Raw genomic sequence first — 23,245 nt, 5'->3', positions numbered from 1 at the left:
GAAAATCAGTAGTAGAAAAAAATTTTAAAGGAGTACCAGGTGAGGAAACAAAAATACATCCCATATAGGGAAAGAGACATTTAAAAATAATGACTACTGCCTTCTTTTCTGAAGCAATGGAAGCCAGGAGACAATTAGGTGATATTTTTAAATACTGAAGGAATAAAATGTCAACCTGGAATGCTGTATCTAACAAAAATGTCTTTCAGAAATGAAGATTAATTAAATTTTTTTTAGCATAATTAGAAGCTGTAAGAAATGTTAAAGGAAGTTTCTCAGGTTGGAAGAAATTGATACCAGCTGGAAAATTAGATGAACACAAATAAATGAAGAGCACCACAACTTCCATTCATCCATGGATGGACTCTTGGGTTGTTTTGGGTATTATAGTTGATGCTGCTGTGAACGTGGCGGTACTTCAACCTAGTGTTTTTGTTTTCTTCAGATATATTCCCGGAAGTGGAATTGCTAGACCATATGGTAGTTCTGTTTTTAATCTTTTGAGAAAACTCCATCGTGTTTTTCATAGTTAATATACCAATATACAATTCCACCAGCAGTGCATAAAGGTTCCCTTTTTCCCATGTCCTCCTCTATTTATCTCTTGTCTTATTTATGGTAGCCATTTTAGCAAGCATGAGGGGATATCTCATTGTGGTTTTGATTTGCATTTCTCTAATGATTAGTGATGTTGACACCTTTTTGTGTAGTTGTTGGCCATTTGTATATCTTTTGTAGGAAAATGTCTGTGTAGGTCCTTTGCCCATTTTAAAATTAAATTATTTTGTGTTTTTGTTGTTGAGTGGTTATGAGTTATTTATATATTTTGCATATTAATCCCATGCCAGATAAATAGTTTGCCAATTCAATGGACTGTTCTTGATGACATTAGCATATCTTCATAATTTACAAAGTAATGTATGGGGCTACCATAGTGGCCATGCCATCTTTTGTTAAGATCTTTGGAGCCAGGCAGATCCAGATATGAATACTTTTTCTGAAACTTGCTGCATTCTAGCATTTACCTGCCCAAAATTATTTTGGTATCTTTGAAACAATTACTACTGTTTATTAAAAACCTGGTCAAGTACTGTGTTATTACTTTAATAAAACTAAAAATAATGAACATTTTTTGAGTTCCTTGTATATATTGGATACATTCTAATATAAAATATTTTCCATGCCTTACATCATTTAATACAGCAACCCAGTGAATTGTTATCATTGTTATCAATAATTATCATCCCACTGTACAGAAGAAGGAATTGAGACCAATAGAGAATAATTTTTAAAACGAGGAACTCAGGTTGCTATCATGATTCTGGTTTTGTTTTCTATTTCTCTCTACTTGTGGTGCAAAATACTATATGTTTTATGGTATGTAGTCTTTGTTCCACCAACTGTCTGCAAAGTGTAACAGGGACTTTTACTGAAAATCTCTTTTTGGTTTTCCTTTAATAAACTTCTTATAGGTTATGGATGATAAGAGTGTCTCCAAGAATCGAAATGGGTGATGTCAAGTGAAGATAGGTATCTAAGAGGAAAGCACTGGGAAAACTTGCAAGAGCATAAGCCCAGCTCTAGACAAGTATAGCTCTAGAAATACAACCTTAGCCACATGCAAAAAGGCAATATTTATATGTGTTTGATATAAAAAAGTATGGCTCACCTTCCTACCATTTCTGTAAACAGAACAATCTTTTGTCAGCAGTGACATTTTTGAAGGCCAAATTTCATAAAAATTTATGCTTCTAAAATATTGAACCAGAATTCTTTTTATGATATTTAATAACTATTCCAAAGTGCCTATATGGGAATTTTCTTTAAGAAAGTACAAAAATGTCACTAAGTCCATGGAGGGTTTGTTTGTAGCATTCCTTACTTAGGCAGCTGTGTTTCCATAGAGCTTATGTAACATAAGCTTTTCTCCCTCTTCTATTACTTTATCCTCTTTTAATATATGGAATGGAATTATTTTTCTTCTTTAAATACACAACAGTTTTTTCAGTATTCAATCACTTATAACTGGAATTGAATTATCTGTTAATCTAAAATTATAGACCAGTACCAACTTAATAGAAGCAGATGTATGAAATATTTGTACATTTTGATTCAATAATCTGTTTAATAAACTTTAGTGCCAGAAATTAACTGATTGATTTATAAGTAGACTTGATTCCTGATAAAAATTTATGGAGCACAGGGAAAATTGTGATTTCTCACTGTTTCTCTTTAGAATCATTTTTATTATTGCCTTTATACCTTTCAGTCTTTGTCTTTACAAAACTGAGTATCTTTGCCTTTGGTTTGGCTCTCTTTCACAATCCAGTTATACTTCAAGCTTGGTTGGTTTAAACCCAGTTTTCCTTCAAGCTGGGTTTAAGTCTCATCTCTCTCACAAAGCTTTCTCTGTTTGACTCATCATGTTTTTGTTTTTGTTTCCTTTTCTGAAATTTTGTTGCTTTTCTCTCTAACACAATTTAAATTGTGTTCTAGATCATTGGCTTTATTTTTTTCAGCTACTTTTTTTTTCTAAAATATGTTTTTATTGATTTTAGAGAGAGGAGGGGCGGGGGATAGAGAAATGGAAACATTGATCTGCTGCCTCTGCACACCTCACACTAGGGGTGGAGCCCGCAATCCAGGCATGTGCCACGACTGGGAATTGAACTGGGGACCTCTTAGTTCATGGGTCGATGTTCAACCAGTGAGCTACACCAGCCAGTTTTCCTATAATGACTCGGGTTTTATACTCTACCTGCTACTCCTACCATATGCTGAACACAAATAGGTATTGTCAATTGATTGGTTTAAAATAGATTGTTTCTCTTCAAACTTCCAGTCACTGATATCGATATCTTTAAAAAAGCTATGCAATTAATTAACTACCTAATTGATTACTTGTGGAGTCTTTTCTCTTAACTGATATTGAAGCCTGAGTTCTTCAAAGGGCTATGTGTTGTTTGATCAAGATTTGAAGCTTGGATTATTGAAATTTTTGTTGTTCACTCATCAGATATGTCTAACATGATGAATGCTAGCTCTGGATATGAACAAGTGTTGATTGCATTATTTTGTTAGTAATATTCAGTATCTTCTTCTTTATACAGGAGAGATTAAACAGATTCTAGAAAATGAACTCCAGATACCTGTGTCTAAAATGTTGTTAAAAGGCTGGAAGACTGGAGATGTGGAAGACAGTGTGAGTTTCTTATTTATTTATTTGTTATTTTTAAATTATAGTTCACATTCAGTATCATTCTGTAATAGTTTCAAATATACAGCATTATGGTTATCATATCCTTTATTAAGTGGTCCCCCTATATTTCAAGTATCCACCTGACCCCATTCAGTGTGAGTTTCTTAAATTGCCAGTTATATAGTTGACTAAATAATGTATAAACAATGGTTTTTATTAATATTGTTACATAAGTAGATTTGGTAATAATTTAGTTTAAGAAATTAGCAAACAATTTTTTTCAAGCTAAAATTTCTAACTATTTTATAGCAGTTTGATACTTTTTTTGAGAATCTTTACCTTTTCCTCAAATATCATAGGGTGTCAGTAAGTGCTCTGAAATAATAATTTACTAAACAATTATGTATTGGTCTGAAAGAAGTCATACGTGATATATATGTATGCCAAGTATTGATTATAAAACAAAGACTATAGGAAAAATTTTAATTGTGAAAATTTTAAATGGAATTATTTCTTTTTTGTTGTTTATTTGGATAGTGGCAGGGGAAAGGAATGAATGATATTTAAAGATTTCTAAAAAGTGTTGCAATTGCCTAGCCGGTGTGGGTCAGTTGGTTGGGCATTGTCCCGTGCACTGAATGATTGCTGATTTGATTCCAAGTCAGGGCACATGTCCAGATTGCAGGCTTGATTCCTGGTAGGGGACTGCCAGAAGCAGCCGATAATCAATGTTTCTCTCTCCCTCTATCTTCCCCTCTCTCTAAAAGTCAATAAAATAATATATATATTTAAAATGTGTTACAATTTTAATGTAGTAGTTGCTATTCTTAAAGATCCAGTAGCAGCCTTAGGTATAAAATATTTCACACACTTTTTTTTCTGACAGAGAGAGGAGAGGGATTGAAAGAAATGAGTTAACTCTGAAGTTTTAGATGTTTAAAGTGGAAATAATTGTCCATTTTTTCAAACTATTTACTGAGCTGACATTTCAGTATCCAGGCACAAACTTAGAATCTTCAACTTTTGGTTCATTTCTTCTTTGTCAATGGCTTTTGATAGACATTGTGGTTATAAAAATATATTTCACTCAATATATGGAGATGTTGAATATTTCAAGATATTTACAGGAATTTCATGTTGGCAATATATTTATAAATTTAGGTACAAAGTTAGTGACATACTATATTAGGGGTCAGCAAACTTTTTCTGTACTGTCAGGTCATAAATATTTTAGGCTTTGTGGGCCATACAGTCTCTGTTACAACTACTTAGTTCTGCTGTCATAGTATGAAGGCAGCCATAGGCTGAATGTAAGCATGACTGTGTTCTAATAAATCTTTACTTATGGACACAGAAATTTGAAATTTATGTAACTTCACATGTCGTGAAATACTCTTTTTTTGAATTTTCTTCAGCCATTTAAAAATGTAAAAACCATTCTTAACTCACTGGCCATACAAAAACAAGCAGTGGGCCAGATTTGTCTCAGAGGCCATTCTTTAACTCTGGTGCTGTATGACTATTCTAATTGAAACGTATATTTTAAAAAAAAGTGCTGACTGAGAAGTGGAAACAATTAGGCAAAAATAAAACGACAGATGCATTAGTTTGCACAGCTATATCATTTATTCATTCATTTACTAAGAAACCCATGGATATGATCAGTCTTGTATATTATTTTTAGTAGTTTGTGAAGAGAAAGGCAATCATTTTGCAAATGTCCTTAAAACTATATGTCCTCATATTTGAACATAGTCTTTGTTACCAATAAAATTTTCATTTACTTATGTCTATGTACACTTTTCTCTAGGTGATTTCTGCTATTCCTATGACATTAATTTTCTAATTGCTCCCAAATTTTTATTTCCAGGTTATACTTCTATGAATTTCCATATCCAAATTGGTAATTCACTCTTTTAATTACATATTTTATTGACATCTTTAACTTAACATGTTTAAAATGGTGCTCTTGATTTTCCTTCCCTGCCATTTCTTCAACAGTCTTCTCCAGTAAATGGCAGCACTATATAGCCACTGTTAAATAAAAAAAGTTTGAGCATCAGTCTTTTTCCATTTAAAACAATACCTAATCCTTTGGTAAGTCCTATAGAGTCTACCTCCAAAATATATCTTAATCATGGGCACTTTCCAGTATTTTTATTGCACTTCCTCATCCAGGCCGTTACCATCTCTTGCCAAGATCAATGTAGTAGCTTCATCGTCTTCCCAGCTTCCTTTCTTTGATTCTTCCTGTGTATTCTTCACACAGTAGCCAGAATGGTCTTTTAAAAACATAAATCGAATTATATAACTCCTGTTATAACATAGCTTTTTATTTCTCTTTGAATAAAATTTCAGCTACTCACCCTAGTTTAAAAGGCATTATATTGTACTAATGGCCCGGTGCATGAAAATTCATGCACTGGAGGGGTGGTCCCTCAGCCTGGCCTGCCCCCTCTCACAGTCTGGGAGCCCTCGGGCTGGAGGCGACCCAGTGATCAGGGCAAGGCAACGCCCCATCACACCTCTGCTGCTGCCACTGCCGGCAGCGCAAGTCTCGGCCAGCCCTGGTTACCTGAGCCTTGGGCAGCCCTGGGCAGCTGGGCAGCCAACATCCGAGGCTTGCCTGTGCCTCGGGCTGGCCCTGGGAGGGGGAGGGGAGGGAGTGAGGGGCCTGGGGAACTCTGGAGGCAGGTCCGCGGAGTGGTCTGGCCCGCCTGGGGGTGGGTCCGGCCTTGCCACACGCCTGCTGCCCCAGCGGGCTGAGGGGACTGGGCGCTGCTATCTTTCGAGGGCGTGACAGTCAATTAGCATATTCCCTCCTTATTGGCTGTGGGCGCCACCATCTTTAAGGGCAGTCAATTAGCATATTCCCTCTTTACTGGCTGTGGGTGTCGCCATCTTTGAGGGCGTGGCAGTCAATTAGCATATTCCATCCTTATTGGCTGTGGGCGCTGCCATCTTTGTGACGGCATGAGGGTCAGTTAGCACATTCCCTCTTTATTAGATAGGATTGCCCTAGCCGATGTGACTCATCCTGTGAACTGAAAGGTCACCCCGGTCAGGGTTCAAACAGGATTCAACCCATCGATGTTTCTGTCTCGCACTGATATTTCTCTCTCCCTCCCCCTTCTCTTCTCTCTAAAATCAATAAAAATATATTTGTTTTTAAAAGACATGGTGTTATTTACCTTCTCTTCACCACTACAACTTCATCTTTAGCCTTTCCTACCTTCACTTTTCATGTTTAATTCTTCTAATAGGTTTAAACTCTTTACACCTTTACCTGTCAGATGCTATTCAGCTGCCTGGAATGCTTTACCCTTAATTCTTCACATGATGGTTCTCTTTCACACTTCAAGTTTCAGCCTAAATATTACTTTATTTAACAGAGTTTTGTATAAAATGTGGCTCTTATCTCAGCATTCTTCATCACAACCCCATGAGTAGAGGGGCCATGTCTCTTTCTTTCATATTGTATATCCAGTGCCTGGTATAATAAATATCAAGCAAATGTTCATGGAATAAATGAATAAATAACTTAAAGATGAGTATCCATTTACTTAATCATACCATATGTGGTTTGAGGGGTAAGATTTAGTGGAAAATTTTTGGATGATGGCATGGTAAGAGGATAATAATAACTTGGTCAAGTGTTAAATCTAAGCATTTATCAATAATCACAAAATAAAATAATGAAGGTTAAGGTAAAAATAACTTTCCTATGTTTATATGTGTGTTTTTGTTGTTTGCATGTTAACTATTAGCAAGAACAGATCAGTTTCAAAAGGACTTACACGTGTTTGACATAAAGATCAGAACTTAAGGCTACTACAGTGTTTTTTTTTTCAATCCATGGTGGGATGTAAAGTTAATTGAGAGCTTATAGCCAGACTGGGGGGAAAAAGGATAGAAGTTGTCAGAGTGTATTGCAAATAATCAGATTATTTCTTTTTGTTTAACACATGATTATTATGAGTCAAGAGTAAATCTCAATGCCTTTGGAGTAAGTCTGTGCACTTAGTAAGAAGGGCCCACTTGTGGAGAGGTCAAGAATGAGTTTCTTATGTTCTATGCCTGGCTAAGATCAGCTTTCCTCAGGTTTCTCTACTTCCATCTGCAAGGTTAAGAGGAATTCCTAGACATCAACTCTATCTTGCTTTCCAACACGTTCAGCCTTGAGATTATTATTTGTTTTGATTCAACCAGGACCAGTTTCATTATGCCTTTTCCCACTGTTTATGCCAGTTACTATTGCAAGGAGTCTAAGATTCCCATGTCACCTCTCACTCTGATCTCCAGTCTCTGCACAGCCCATGTCTTTCTCTATTCTTTGTCCTATTAAATGCCCAAGACCTGTGTGCTATGACCTGTGGAACTAACTCATTATTAGCGAAATTCCTTATTGTCAACCTCTTTTCTAAACTTTCCCTTCTCCATCTTTCTCTGACTGAAGTCTATGGTCCTGAGGACACTGTTTCTCTGTAGCCTTCTCAGTGTTAATTGCTTTTCTTTAGCATAAATGATACCACTGGAGTAACTGGTAAAATATATAATAGTCCCTCCTTATTAGTGGTCTTGCTTTCTGTAATTTCAATTGCCCAGGGTGAGCCATGGTTCAAAGATATTAACAGAAAATTCCAGAAATAAACAATTCATAAGTATGTATGTATGTATGTATGTATAGGAAAAAACAGTACATTCAGGGTTCAATCTGCAGTTTTAGACATCCACTGGGGGGTTTTGGAACCTATCCCCCATGGATAAGGGGAAACTACTATATGTCTTCATTTTTCTCATTTCCACTTTCATACCTTTATTAATATTTCCTCTTTAAAAACTTTCAGCTTTGAATTTCATGTCAAAAAATTATATTACCTACTTGTTGAGGCCATCTCCCTCATTTTCTGATGAATTTTAATTTCTGGCTTACAGTTGCTCTCTGTCCTAATTCTTAGTAATTTAAATATCTTTGTAAATGATTCTTCCAACACCTTGGTTTCCTAGTTCCTTGAACTTCTTTTCTATGAAGATCTTTTTATTTACCCTATATCAGCCATATCTTCCCATGGGCTTATCATTTAATTACAACAATTCTCAAATCTTAATTTCAAGCTTCCATTTTCTTCTCACTCTCTCTTATGTCCCTAGCTCACTTCCTTTAGTATCCTAACACCAACAATCCTTCAACCCCATTCATACTTCCAATTCATTGTTTGTGCTATCTTTACATGATCATTATATTTTTCATGCCCTCTCCTCCTTTTTTACAGTGGGTTAAATCCCATCGTTAGTCTTATAATCACTTGCTTGTAGGTTCTTGCTTCAAGGATCTTGCTTGACAAAAATCCTTATCTTAGACAAATCCAACTTTTTCTGTTCTGTGTCTCATAAATAAATGTGACTGGAGATAATCATCATGCTGATTGATGTATCTTTAAATTTATGACTATGATCTTCAGATTGCCCCTTAATGCTGCTAGGCTGTCATGTATATGATTTATCCACATTCTCCTAAATGGCTATTTTATATTTATCCTCTCCCCAGACCTTTAAAACACCTTTCTCCCATTCCCACTCTCCCATTCTCACTTTCTATTTTGTGAAATAGAAAATAAAGGCAATCTCAAGAGAATTTTCACAAGCTCCCAACTTGGTGTTTGTTTACTTACTTGCATCTTATATACATTCTATCCTTTTTTCCTGGTACTCTAGATCAGTGATTTTCAACTTTTCTTGTCTTATGGAACATATAAAGTAATTACCAAAATTCTGCAGCACACACATAAAAAATATTTTTGGCCGATCTAACAAAAATAAGATATAATTTTGATTTACAGAAATAAATAATAATAGTAATTACCTACCTTTTTTGCTCCAAAGTGACTTATTAAAGAATCAGGTGCCTATACTTGTATATAAGGATTTCTGGTGCCAAGAATTAACCAATCAGACACAAACAACCGTATTATGTAGACATGACCAATAAGATGTAACTGTGTTATATGACCTACATATTTATGGTTCAAGATAGGACATTCACACTGAATGGCTATTGTTGTGTTGGCTGTTGTCATTTAAAAATATATATTATATATATATATGTATATATTATATATATATGTATTTATTGATTTCAGAGAGGAAGGAAGAGGGAGAGAGAAATAGAAATAGCAATGATGAGAATCATTGATCTGCTGCCTCCTGCATGCCTCACACTGGGAATTGAGCCCGCAATCTGGGCATATGCCCTGACCATGTGTTAAGGGCCCTTAGAATACACTTGGCTTAATTTAAGTCAGCTGGGATTCAGTGTGAGGGCAAAAGCCACGCCCTGAAGGCGGGACCAGTCAAAGACTGGACGCCACTCAGTCTGACTCTCCCGCCCAGTGTTAAGGGGATGGATCTCATGATGTCAAAGGCCCACCCAGATGTGATGTAACTTCCTTTAATTTGAGTATATAATAAATCAGCTTTCGGAGCTGGCTCTCTCTCTCTGCGTGCTCAGTCCCTCCAGAGGGCAGGCTCTCTGTGCCTGTCCCTCCAGAGGGCAGGCACCACACCCAGCCCAAGCTTTTAATCTATTTTATGTCTTTCTTTATTCTTTAATCCAGAAAGCGCCTCCTAGCTTGCTCGAACGGTTCAAGTCTCCCCCTCCGTGCGGGATGCGGAGAGGAGACCACAGCCCCAGCATGCCCGTCATAACCGGGAATCGAACCATGATCTCCTGGTTCATGGGCTGATGCTCAACCACTGAGCCATGCCAGCCGGGCTGTTGTCATTTTTTTATTTGGTAATCTAAGATGTCAGTGCCCCTGACTAAATAAGTCAGGTATTGCATGTTTTAAAAATTCTTGCAGTACACCACTTGAAAATTGCTGCTCTACATGGCCTGTTCAATCTCTTAAGATCAAACCTCCATATTTGCTTTGGATAACATTCTATATCCCTTCTGGCCTATTCAAGGACTTCACTCTTCCCTGTCTTTCCTGCATTATCAGTATTTTCCTATAAACATGATGTTATTGCTTCCATATTTCTCTTGATCCCATCTCCCCTTTCAGAAATTATTTCATTTCTCTAGTCCCCTTGATAACAAAACTGCCCCCAAAGAGTTGTCTATATTTGTTGTTTCTAATTCCTTTTTTCTCATTTCTCTTGAGCCCAGTCTAAGCAGATAGCTACTAGTGCTCTTGTCATTATCACCAGTGATCACACTACTAAATTCAGTGGTGATCTTATCCAGTGTCATAGCTTTTAAGTATCATCCATATGTACTGTCAGTTTGATATCTCTAATTTATATCTCCATTCCAGACCTATTCCCTGAATTCCAGGTTGATATATTCAGCTGCTTACTTATCTTCTCCACTTGAATGTCTAATACACATTTCAAACCTCCATGCTCTAAAGGGAAGTCCTCTGATGCAGTCTTCCCCATTTCAATTGATGACAACTTTTTTCTTAAAATATTTCATTCTAATATCTTTTAGTTCATTATTGATTCCAAACCCATCTCCAGTTTGTCAGGAAACCCTTTTGGTGCTATCTTCAAAATATATCCAGAATCCAACTATCTTGTATCATTTCTATTACATCACACTGGCATAAGCCATCATCAGCCTTATCTTAGTACTAGAGGCCCAGTACATGACATTCGTGCACTTGGTGGAAGGGGGGTGTCCCTGAGCCTGGCCTTTGCCCTCTCACAGTCTGGGACCCCTCGGGAACTGCCGCCGCTGTGCTCTCCAGCAGTGAGCCCGGCTTCTGGCTGAGCAGCGCTCCCCCTGTAGGAGGAGTGCACTGACCACCAGGGGGCAGCTCCTGTGTTGAGCGTCTGCCCCCTGGTGGTCAGTGCACATCATAGCTACCGTTTGGTCACTTTGCATATTAGGGTTTTATTATATAGGATAGCCTCCTTTGTGCTTCTGCCCTCCTCTGTCAATATCTTTCCCATTTACTTTTCAACATAGCTGACAAAGTGATCCTTTTTATTTTTTGTTAATCCTTACCCGAGAATATTTTTCCATTGATTTTTAGAGAGAGTAAAGACACAGAGAGAAACATCAATGTGACATATCGATTATTTGCCTCCCGCACGCACCTCTACCAGGGCCAGGGATTGAGCCTGCAAGCAAATTACATGTGAATGGAATTTAACCTGAAACTCTTTAGTCTGTGGGCTGATGCTCTCTTCACTGAGCACACCGGCTACGGCAAAGTGATCCTTTTTAAACCTGTTTCAATCATATCACTCCAATAGCTTCCCATCTTATTCAGAGTAAAAGTCAAAGCCCTTACATTAGCCTAAATGGCTCAACACATTTTCTGTTCCTACTAGCTCTGTTACTTCTCTGACCTGTCTCCTACCAGTGCTTATTTGGCTTCAGTTACATTGGACTACTTCTTCTTTACTAAATAAGCATTTTGCCCAGCTGTTGCCTTTGCCTGAAATATTATTTTCTCTCTATTCTCATGGTTTCCTCAATACCTTCAAGTCTCTACTCAAATGAGAATGACTCTGATCACTCAGTTCAAAGTTACATAACTCCCCATCCCCATATTCTTCACCCCTCCTTCCCTACTTTGTGTTTAACAGAAAAAAAAGATCACTTTCTAATACTCAGTTATATAAGTTATTATTTTATTTATTCCTACAGTGGGGCCTTGACTTACGAGTGTCCCAACTAATGAGTTTCCAAGATACGAGCTGTCTCTCGGCCGATTTTTTGCTTTGAGTTGCGAGCTAAAATTCGGGTTACGAGCCAGCTTCAGATACCCCACCGCTAGTTGGCGCAGCGAACGTCACAATGAACGCCACAGCATCAGCCCAGCATCACGTGTTTCACTCGTTCACTTTAAGATTTGACATACGAGTAATTTGAGTTACGAATTAAACTCGGAACGAATTAAACTCGTAAGTCAAGGCCCCACTGTACTAAAGCAGGGGTGGGGAACGTCTGGCCTGTGGGCCATATAAGGGCCACAAAATCATTTTGTCTGGCCCTGCCAATGCATTAGGGGTAAGTTAATTAAATGTTTGAGCAAATATAGTAGGCTAATTTTTAAATTGATAATTTTGTATGGCCTGCAAATGATGTTATAAATATCCAAATGGCTCTTGGCAGAAAAAAAGGCTCACCGCCCTGGTACTAAAGTTTAAGCTCTATAAGATCAGGGGTTTTCGACTGTTCTATCCACTGCTGTATTCTCAGTGTTTAGAATAGGTGTGGCACAGAGGCAACTCAGTAAATATCTGTTGAATAAATATGTATGTCCTGGGTTATGATGTAAAGATATAAAATGTGTTTCTTAATTGTATTGCTGTCAAAAAATGTTTGAAGTACATTAGCAGGTATTTGCCATCAAGTAGTGAGTTTGAAAGGTATGCAGTTTTAGGAAATTTAGTGAAATTTTGTATGATTATCAAGATAGTGGGTGAGATGTAGCCCAAGAGCAATTTATTCACTTCAGACAGAGTGCTTTAACCAAAATTCTCTGAAGTAAGAGTTAAGTGACTTAAGTGACACAAATAACACTTAGTAAAGGACCTCATCTAAGTCATTTCACCTCTCAGGCTGCAGCTCCTCACCTGTGAAATCATTGGGTTGAGGTGCTCTCTGATCTTTTCTAGGACTAATGATCTCTGAAAACCTACACTGCTAATTTTTGCTATAACAATCCTAGAATGAAATGCATATTAGTTGCAAGGATATACTCCTTCAATGAAGACATCGATGAGCCTTAACTGTGTTCTTATCTATTTATATCACTTCATGAGCTAAAGAATTTGTATTTTGTTTTAACATTCATATTCATGCTAATTTATGATATGCATGGGAGAAACAAGGTTATTTGGGTTCAGTAGTTCTTCATTATCCTATTAGGAAATTTTCAAAAGAAGAAAAGTCAAACTACAATATTGACAGTTTTTCAAGATCTATAGGAAAAAGTTAACAATGCACAATTAACAGGCATTTTTGTTTTTTCCTTTTTCAGACGGTCTTAAAATCACTACATTTGCCAAAAAACAACAGTCTCTATGTTCTTACACCAGACTTACCACCACCTTCATCATCTAGTCATGCTAGGTAAGGTATTTACTTTTTTTGTTAATCTGAAATAAAAAATTTGATTGTTAATAACATTGCTTTAAGCTATATATTAATACAAAATCAAATAAACGTCTTGTTGAAGCTTTAACTTACAGTTATTAAGTATATAAAATTTTAAATTATGTGGTTTAGATAGTTTATTTGATTTTAGTAGTGGCACCTTTTTTCCAAAGAAAATCTTTAGCAAAACTTCATTATGTAAAAAAATAGTAAAAAATGTTATTTATCTGTTTGAATAGGGGTGCATGTACCTTTTCAAATTAGTGTTTTTGTTTTCTTTGGATAAATATCCAGAAATGGTATTGCTGGATAGTATAGCAACTGTTTTATTAATTTAAAAAAATATTTTTATTGATTTCAGAGAGGAAGGGAGAGGGAGAAAGAGATAGAAACATCAATGATGAGAGAGAATCATTGGCTGCCTCCTGCACACCTCACACTGGTGATCGAGCCCACAACTCGGGCACATGCCCTGACCAGGAATCAAAACGTGACCTCCTCCTTCAACTGAGTCATGCTGGCTGGGCTCCATTTTTAATATTTTAAATTAAATTTTTAAACAGGAATCTCCAGACTGTTTTTCATACCGCAGTAATTTTTTTTATTGTTTAAAGTATTACATATAGTATTACATATGTCTCCTTTTCCCCCCATTGACCTCCCCCTTCCACTCCCACCCCCAGCACATGTCCTCACCCCCTAGTGTCTGTGTCTATTGGTTATGCTTATATGCATGCATACAAGTCCTTTCCATACCACAGTAATTTACAGTCCCACCCAGTGTATGACACTTCCCTTTTTTCCACATCCTCGTCAGCATTTGTTATTTGTGGATTTATTAATGATAGACATTCTGACTGGTATGAGATATCTTGCTGTGGTTTTAATTTGCATTGCCTTGATGATTAGTGATGTTGACCATCTTTTTAATATGTCTGTTAGCTGTTTGTATGTCCTCTTTAGAGAAATGTCTATTCATATTCTCTGCCTATTTTTTAAATTACATTGTTTATTTTTTTGATGTTTAGTTGTATGAGTTGCTTATATCTTTTGGATATTAACCCCTTATCAGATATATGATTTGCAAATATTTTCTCCCATTCAGTAGGCTGGCTTTTCATTTTGTTGATGCTTTCCTTTGCTGTGCAAAACTTTTTTATTTTGATACAGTTCCCTTTTGTTTATTTTTTTCTTTTGTTAATCTTGCCTGAGGAGACATATCCAAAAAGATATTGCTTAAGCCCTGACTGGTTTGGTTCAGTGGATAGAGCATCAGCCTGCGGACTCAAGGGTCCCAGGTTCGATTCCGGTCAAGGGCATGTACCTTGGTTGTGGGCACATCCCCAGTGGGGAGTGTGCAGGAGGCAGCTGATCGATGTTTCTAGCTCTCTATCCCTCTCCCTTCCTCTCTGTAAAAAATCAATAAAATATATATTTTTTTAAAAAAAGATATTGCTTAAGATGGATGTCAAAGAGATTACTATCTATGTTTTCTTCGAGGAGTTTTATGGTTTTAGGTCTTACATTTAAGTCTTTAATCTATTTTGAGTTTTTATGTTTGTTTTTTTAATATGGTACAAGAAAGTGGCCCAATTTCATTTTTTTGCATGTGTCTGTTCTGGTTTTCCAACACTACTTATTGAAGAGATGATCTTTAATTGTATATCCTTGCCATCTTTGTTGTAGATTATTTGACCATTTAAGCAAGGATTTATTTTTGGGCTTTCTATTCTATATTTCATTGATCTGTATATTTGCTTTTATACCAGTATGATACCATTTTAATTATTCTAGCTTTGTAGTATAGTTTTATATCAGAAAGTTTAATATCTCCCACTTTGTTCTTTTTCAAAATGTCTTTGGCTACTGGGGTCTTTGGTGGTTCCATATAAATTTTAGGATTAGTTCTAATTCTGAGAAGAATGCCATTGGCATATTAACAGGGATATTGGTATATATTTGTTTAGGTAGTAAGGACATTTTAACAATATTAATCCTCCCAATCTGTGAGCAAGTTATATCCTTTTATTTATTTGTATCTCTTCAGTTTCTTTCTTTAGTGTCTTATAGTTTTCAGAGTACTGATCTTTCACCTCTTTGGTTAAATTTATTCTTAGTTATTTTATGGTTATAAATGAGATAGTTTTCTTAAATTTTTCTTCTGATTGTTTGTTATTGTATAGAAATGCAATAGGTATCTGTGTTCTGAAACTTTATTGAATTCATTTATTAGTTTGACTAATTTTTTGGTGGAGTCTTTAGGGTTTTCTCTATATAGTATCACTTCATCGACAAATAATGAGAGTGTTACTTTCTCTTTTCCAGTTTGTATGCCTTTTATTTTATTTATTTATATATTTAATTATTTATTTATTTATTTATTTATTTATTTATTTATTTTAGGTTAGGGTTAGGGTTAGGGCTAGGATTAGGGTTAGGGTTAGTTTTAGGGTTAGAGTTAGGGTTAGGGTTAGGGCTAGGGTTCGGGTTAGGGTTAGGGTTCGCCTTTTATTTTATTTTTTGTCTTTTTGTCTGATTGCTGTGGCCAGGACTTTCAAAACTGTTTTGAGTAGAAGTGGTGATAGTGGGCAACCTTGTCTTGTTTCTGATATTAGAGGAAAAGCTTTTAGCTATTCACCATTGAATATATTAGGTGTGGCTTTGCCATATAGAATGTTTATTATGTTGAGATATGTTTCTTTTATACTTTGTTGAGAGGTTTTATAATAAAAGGAGCTTGAATTTTGTCAAATGCTTTTCCTGCATCTTTTGAGGTGATCATATGATTTTTATCCTTTATTTTGTTAATGTGATGTATCCTCTTGATTGATTTACAGATGTTGAGCCATCCTTACATCCTTGGGATAAATCCCACTTGGTCATGGTGTATAGTCCTTTTAATGTATTGTTGAATCTATTTTGATAATATTTTGTTGTAAATTTTTGTATGTATATTCATCAAGGATATTGGCCTGCACTTTTCTTTGATAGGAAATTTTTAAGATTTTCTCTCTATTTGAAATAGAGGATCTCATTCTTTCTTCAGTTTTCACAGTGAAACTGAGTACATTATAGAATGAGAGAATTATTGCAATGTTTAATTATATATTGTATTATTATGCCAGATGAAGCAAAACTGATCTAAAGTGAATAATTATGCTAGTATTAGAGTCCTAATTTTTATGAGTACAATCTCATTCCAGAACTATGTTTAAGTTGTTTTAGATCTTTATAATATTTATACACATTTTCTTTTTTAATAAAACTTGGCGATTTTGTGTGGTAGAGAGACATGTATCCCTAAACTTTGAGTATTGTCAAACTTTTACCACCATCTATCAAATATCTTTGTTATTTATGTAGTGGAAGGAAAACATTTCTGTTTTTCTCTACTGCACTGCTCATAGAACACTTCTGGCCACAAAATTTATTTTGTTTGTTTTACACAACAGGCAGTTCTTCAACACCCACTCAGTCCCACAGGGCTGGCCCCCACATCAGCCAGCAATTGCAAATCTAGGTTGTCACCTGTGTTTTTGAACAACTGGCTATAATTGGAGGTTCACATAACCTCCTTTTTGGGTATGATAATTTGCTAGAACAGCTCGCCAAACTCAGAGATGTTCTCTACTCACTATTTTTGATTTATTAAAAAGCGCGCGCATGTGTGCTTATTGATTTCAGAAAGAGGGAGAGAGAGAAACATCAATGATGAGAGAGAATCATTGATCGGCTGCCTCCTGCACACCCCCCTACTGGGGTTTGAGCTGGCAAACTGAGCATGTGCTCTGATTGGGAATTTAAATCTGTGACCTCCTTGTTCATGGGTTGATACTCTACCACTGAGCCACACTGGCTGGGCAAAAAACAAACAAAAAAGCATATTTTAAAGGATGTAAATGACCAGCCAGATGAAGAAATAAATAGCAAACTCTACCAAATCATTCAGCTGGGGTTTTCTATGGAGGCTTTATTACATAGGCATGATTGACTAAACCATTGGCTATTAGTGATTAACTCAATCTCTTGCCCCTCTTCTCTCCTCATAGGTGGGGAAGAGGGGGATGCAGATAGCATCTTATCACAAGTTTGGTTCTCCTATTGACCCCCATTCTGAAGGATTTTCTAAAAGTCACCTTATTAACAAACTCAGGTGTGGATGAAAGGGAATTATTATGAATAACAAAAAACTCCTTACTCCTTTCACTTTTATCACTCTCATCACTTAAAAATTCCAAGGGTTTTAGGAGCTCTGTGTGGGGAAAAAGACCAAATAGAAATTACTCAACTGCAGAAAATTAAATCTAATGTAATTGTATTTGTTAGTCTGTTAATAGTTTGTTTTAGGTTAAGAATTTAAAGATTTCTTGGGTTGCTCCTTATCCTCTATGTTCAATGATATACTAGTGGGGGGTTGAATTTGCATACTATTACAAATAGCCAAACAGTATTTGTAGTTCTAGGTTAGTTAACAATGTAATTAATCACTGTCATTCAATATGTAACCCACATAATTATAGCAGATTAGAGATATTATTGATTATTATCTATTACTTTCCAGTAATGTGGTTAAATGGATTTATCAAAAAGTCTTCCTGGGCTAATGGAAGTGTTCATTGCCATTTGGCTGACCTTTGTTTGATTGCCTATCACTCAATCCCTAGGCAAGCAGGAGCCTACAATGCCTCTGAAATGTAATGTTTGTTGGAAAATGTGTCTTCACATAGCACTTAAGTAGTCTTTTCTAGTTGACTTCATAGATTTTTACCAAGATATAATGATGTTGTTTCCTGCATTGGAACAATAAGAGAGACAGAAAAATTCAAAGTGGAACAAAAGACATAAAAAACTGGGATAGCCAGGTGGTGGGAGGAGGGGCATGTAGAATTTCCTGCTAATGAAAAAATCATATTAATGAATATTTAATTAAAATATAACGAAAAAGTCAAGGTGTATTTATTTTAGTGTGTTAATATATCTTTCTATAAAACTAGAGATTATCTTTGCGTGTGTGTGATGTATACCTTAAATTCTGATTTCAGAGGAGACAATTAAAAAAACACAAAATTTATGCAGAATCTTAAAGGCTAATGATAATAATTACTTTTAATTTGTGATTTTAATTTTGTGTTTTACCAAATAAAAATATTTTTTGGCATCTTAACTGTATAGTGAAGTCCAAAAGCAATTTCTGACTGAGTTATATATACAGCCCATCATGTTACCAAATATGGTAGACGGATAAAATTGCTGTGTGATACACTTTATGACTTAATTTGATATTTTTGTTATAATTGGTGAATTAATAGAAAACTTACTTATAACTTATAACCTAATTTATAATCTAAAAAGGAGAAAATAAAAGGTAATTCTGATTTTTAGTGTTATATTTGAGAATAGACAAATGAATGGAAGAGCTCTGAAATTGGTAGAGGAAAATAGGAAAGTTTATGCACATATTATCCCATCCATTTTTTAATATCAGATTTGGGATTAAAAAAGAAAACACCTCACCCAAGGATATGTTTTTTTGTTTTGTTTTTTATTTCTTATCTTAGAGAGAGTGATAGGGGGAGAGAGAGAGAAAAAGGAAGAGAAAAATGATGTGAGAGTGAAACATCAGGTAGTTGTCTCCCATATATGCCCCACCCCGGGATGGGTGCAATCTAGATATGTACCCTATTGAGTTTTATATGTATATAGCCCATCATGTTAACAACTGGAAATCGAATCTGCAACCTTTCGGTATACAGAACTACACTCCAACTAACTGAGCCACTTGGGCAGGGCCAGATTTGGAATTTTTAGAAAAACGGTATATTTTATTTAAGTGTTTGGTTTGATATTTAATTGGGTTTATTGTTTTATTTCTCTGAGATGAGTCAGTGGATGTTGGAACATGGAGGGAAGTTGGATAATAAACTGCCTATCAATTGCAATGCAGAACTGTGGTGAAGTCTTGCTGTTATATTCTAGCATTCCAGTTCCACTGCAATGACAAACATTAGGTTCTTTCTTTATAAAATACCAGTTTCTCTAAACAGACTAGATGGCATTGGTATTATAGTGTCACTTTTAAAATTTATTATAACAAAATCACTAAAGTAATCCTATCTATATAATAAAGAGCCAGGGTCGTAACAACTGAAGGCTCGACCAGACCGGGTGCCCCGACCCAGCACTGACTGTGTAGGGGGCTGTGGATCAGGCCCGGAGAGAGGCCTGCAGAGAGAGGCAGGGTCTGATCTGTAGCCTCTGTGGCAGCCATTGATCAGAACTTGCCTCTCTTTCTCTCCCAGCCTGGCCAACAGCCACACCTCCATTTCTCTCCAGTCCTCCACTGGGGCTGCTGATCAACCCCGCCTTTCTGATCAGGCCCCATTAATAGGCCCAGAGATGCTGACTGGCGTAGAAACTGACCAATCAGAACCAAATTTGGGTCAACTGTGAGGAGCCAATGGCTGCCTAGGAGGCAGAGCTTTTGACGCTGACCGGCATAGAAACTGACCAATCAGAACCAAATTGGCTGGCAGAGGAGGACAGTTGGGGGCGAGATCAGGCGTGCAGGGGAGGACAGTTGGGGGCGAGATCAGGCGTGCAGGGGAGGGAAGTTGGAGGCGAGATCAGGATGTCAGGGGAGGACAGTTGGGGGCGAGATCAGGCCAGCAAGGAAGGGCAATTAGGAGTGATCAGGCAGGCAGAGGCAGTTGGGGGTGAGATCAGGCCGGCAGGGGAGAGCAGTTGGGAGCTCGATCAGGCTGGCAAGGGAGGGCAGTTAGGGGTGATCAGGCAGGCAGGCAGAGAGGTTAGGGGTGACCAGGCAGGCAGGCAGAGGCAGTTAGGGGCGATCAGGCAGGCAGGCAAGAGGTTTTAGGGGCAATTAGGCAGGTGAGTGGTTAGGAGCCAGCAGTCCCAGATTGTGAGAGGGGTGTCCAACCGGTGGTCGGACATCACCTGAGGAGTCTCCGATTGGAGTGGGTGCAGTCTGGGCTGAGGGAATCCCCCCTCCATGCACGAATTTTGTGCACCGGACCTCTAGTATAATAGACTAATACGCAAATTAGCCGGGACACCGTAACACCATGACTGAAAAGCAGGGACCTGAGGCTGCATGGCACCTGGCCGGGGCGAGGTACCTCAGACTGTGCCCCCTGCCCCATGGGGCTTGATGGTGGACCTCAGGCCATGCCCCCCACCCGGGAGGGCTTGATGGGAGACCTGAGACTGTGCCCCCTACCTGGCACCAGGCTGGGAGACCTGAGGCTGTGCCCCCTGCCCAGTGCCAGGCTGGGGGACCTGACACTGCACCCCCTGCCCAGAGGGGCTTGACGGGTGGGGCCGGCCGGGTCTGGGTCTCACCCAATGGGGGTGGGGCCAGCTGGGTCTGGGTCCCCTGTGTTTTCGAAGCGCGTGCAGGTGGTGGGCGAGGACTTGACTCTAGGTCCCGCGGCGTGCCTCAGACTCTGACAGGAGGGAGATTTTCATAGACATTTTACTAATTTTCTTTCATCTCTGACACTTCTATTAAAGAGAAAGGGCAAATAGCAATATTAAAATATTTCCTCTAATTAATTCCCTTTTAATGTGCACGAATTTCGTGCACCGGGCCACTTGTATGATTATAACTTATTTCTCCAGACAAAAAACATTACACTATAATGAGAATTTTGGATTGCAGCCCCAGCTTGGCTAAGGATTTTTTTGGTTTTGTTTATAAAATGGGAAGCATTGTTTTTAGTTGGGTGGTTGTAAAAACTTAGTAAACAGGAGTGGTACATGAAATGCAAAAGCAGAAATTACAAAGAAATATAATTAAAATGAATTATTTATGCTAATAAATACGAATAGTAATCCTTTTTATTCAACTCTTACTTGATTTGTATAACAACCCTGCAAGGATGCAGGTCGATTATGATACTTCTATTTTATAGTTGAGGAAATTGAAGTGTTTAAACAAAGAGTTTTGTAGATTGTTCAAAGTCAACAGTAAATACTGACTCTGAAGTGTCCACCTGACTCTCCATCTTCTATAGCTTTCAAATTCTTGACAAATATGCAAATCTTTATTCCAAAGATTCCTACTTTTCTGGAGGCTCATCTTTAAAATGCGATTTTTTTTAAGCCTTATAATTTATCTTTATATACTATTTGAAAGGCATTTACATTATTTCACTTATTTTAATTATTTTAAGAATATTCATGAAATTTCAGTATGTTAATTAACTTTTAGTTATAGTACATTATTAATCATTTAGTAAAATGTAGATATAAATAACAGGCTTTTAAACTACTGACAAATCATTTTATTCTCAAGGTTTGGTGAGAACTACTGATATAGAGAAACCATGTAATATAAAAAATTTTTAACTTGATTTTACTGCCACTAGGGGGTGCCTGGTAATTGAGTCTTATTTTGAATTTACAACATCTTTCTGGAAAACAAAAAAGCCAAGAGCCACAAAATTATGATATGAACGCCCTATAATGGAATTATACTTAGAATTATTTTAAAGTAAATTATGTCTTCAGAAACAATTTCAAGTTTTCTGAGAATTGAAGAGCAAATTCTTAAATCATAATCTTTATAACATCTGAAAAGCATTAAAAATATTTTTAATAAATCAGATTTCACAAATTAATTGAAAGGTGAAGCAATATCCCTATGGTACAGCTTTAAATTGTACTATAAATCATAGTAAAATTAGAAAGGGAAAAAACTGTTAATTATGCATGTTTCATATTATGTTAGGAAAGATTCAGTCCATCAAAGATTTATTGATTACCTACTAGATAAAAACAAGTTCTGAAGGGGCTTATAACCTATTCATTAAAGGCATTAGGCTTTTTCTTAATTCATCTCATTACAGAAATTTTCCTTAGACATCACTCATTTTTTTATTATGATCTGCCACTCAGGTTGATTTCTCAGTAAGATCCTCTTTTCTTCATCTGCTCTAAATGTTGGTGTTCTTGAAAGTTCTGTTTGTAGTAGTCCCTGTTACTGTACCTTCTCCCTGACATCTAGTGTCAACGCTTCAATTTCCAAACGTGTAAGGTCACTCACAAATCTCTATGTATAAATGCACTAGAGGCCCGATGCACGGAATTCGTGCAAGAGTAGGCCTTCCTTCCCCTGGCTGCTGGCACTGGCTTCCCTCTGGCACCCGGGACCCGGGCTTCCCTCGCAGCCCCAGCTTCATCTGGAAGGTTGTCTGGACTAATTAGCATATTACCCTCTTTATTATTATAGATATGTCCTAGTTGTCAATGGAACTTTTCACTGGTGTGTGTCCCATATGTAATTTAAAGCCATGTCTACAACTTACACACCCCTGAGAAGTCTGTACTACTACCTTGTGTTTTTTTCTCAAATGTATAAAGTGCAAAAACTGCTTCAAATAGGAAGATGATTATTTTTAAAACCATCGAGTTTGGCATGTAAGTAATTAATGACTCTATTGAGGTCATTTTTGGCACAAAGAGAGGATGGGAATAAGATTGTAGTAAATTTTAAGGGATAAGTGAGAAATGAGGAATTGGAGTTACTCTCATTTTTAGAAAGCTTTACTATGAGGGTTAAGAATGATTAGAAATAGGAGAGACAGCAAGTAGGAAAAATTTTAAAAAGTAAAACTGCAAAAGGGCTGGTGGCCAAAAGGGGTATGGAGAATGTCAACTTGAACTGCTATAATAAAATACCATAGACTGGAGAGCTTAAAATACAGACATGTATTTCTCACAATTCTTGAGTATGGAAAGTCCTGCAAGGTTTGATTTCTGGTGAGAGCTCCCTTCCTGGCTCTCTGTCTCACATGGCAGAGAGAGGGCTCTGGCCTCTCTTTTTATCATAAAGACAGAGGTCCCACCCCTCTGTCCTCATTTCACCTTTATTTCCTACTAAAAACTGTCTCAAAATACACTTGGGATTTCAA

At 36.9% G+C, this 23,245-nt stretch overlaps 1 protein-coding gene across 2 annotated transcripts in view; it reads left to right on the top strand.

Annotated features, from left to right (window-relative positions):
- Positions 1–23,245, top strand: part of FAF1 (Fas associated factor 1) — a 324,982-nt gene that overhangs the window by 78,352 nt on the left and 223,385 nt on the right. For both annotated transcript variants that reach the window (XM_023752761.1, XM_023752762.1), the window contains 2 exons: positions 3,111–3,202; positions 13,198–13,289. In XM_023752761.1, coding sequence (XP_023608529.1) covers positions 3,111–3,202; positions 13,198–13,289 — 184 coding nt within the window. The remainder of the gene's footprint in view (positions 1–3,110; positions 3,203–13,197; positions 13,290–23,245) is intronic.

This window comes from Myotis lucifugus, unplaced genomic scaffold (genome assembly GCF_000147115.1).
Source record: "Myotis lucifugus unplaced genomic scaffold, Myoluc2.0 scaffold_37, whole genome shotgun sequence".
Lineage (NCBI taxonomy): Eukaryota > Metazoa > Chordata > Mammalia > Chiroptera > Vespertilionidae > Myotis > Myotis lucifugus.
This window is presented reverse-complemented; position numbering and strand designations above follow the sequence as displayed.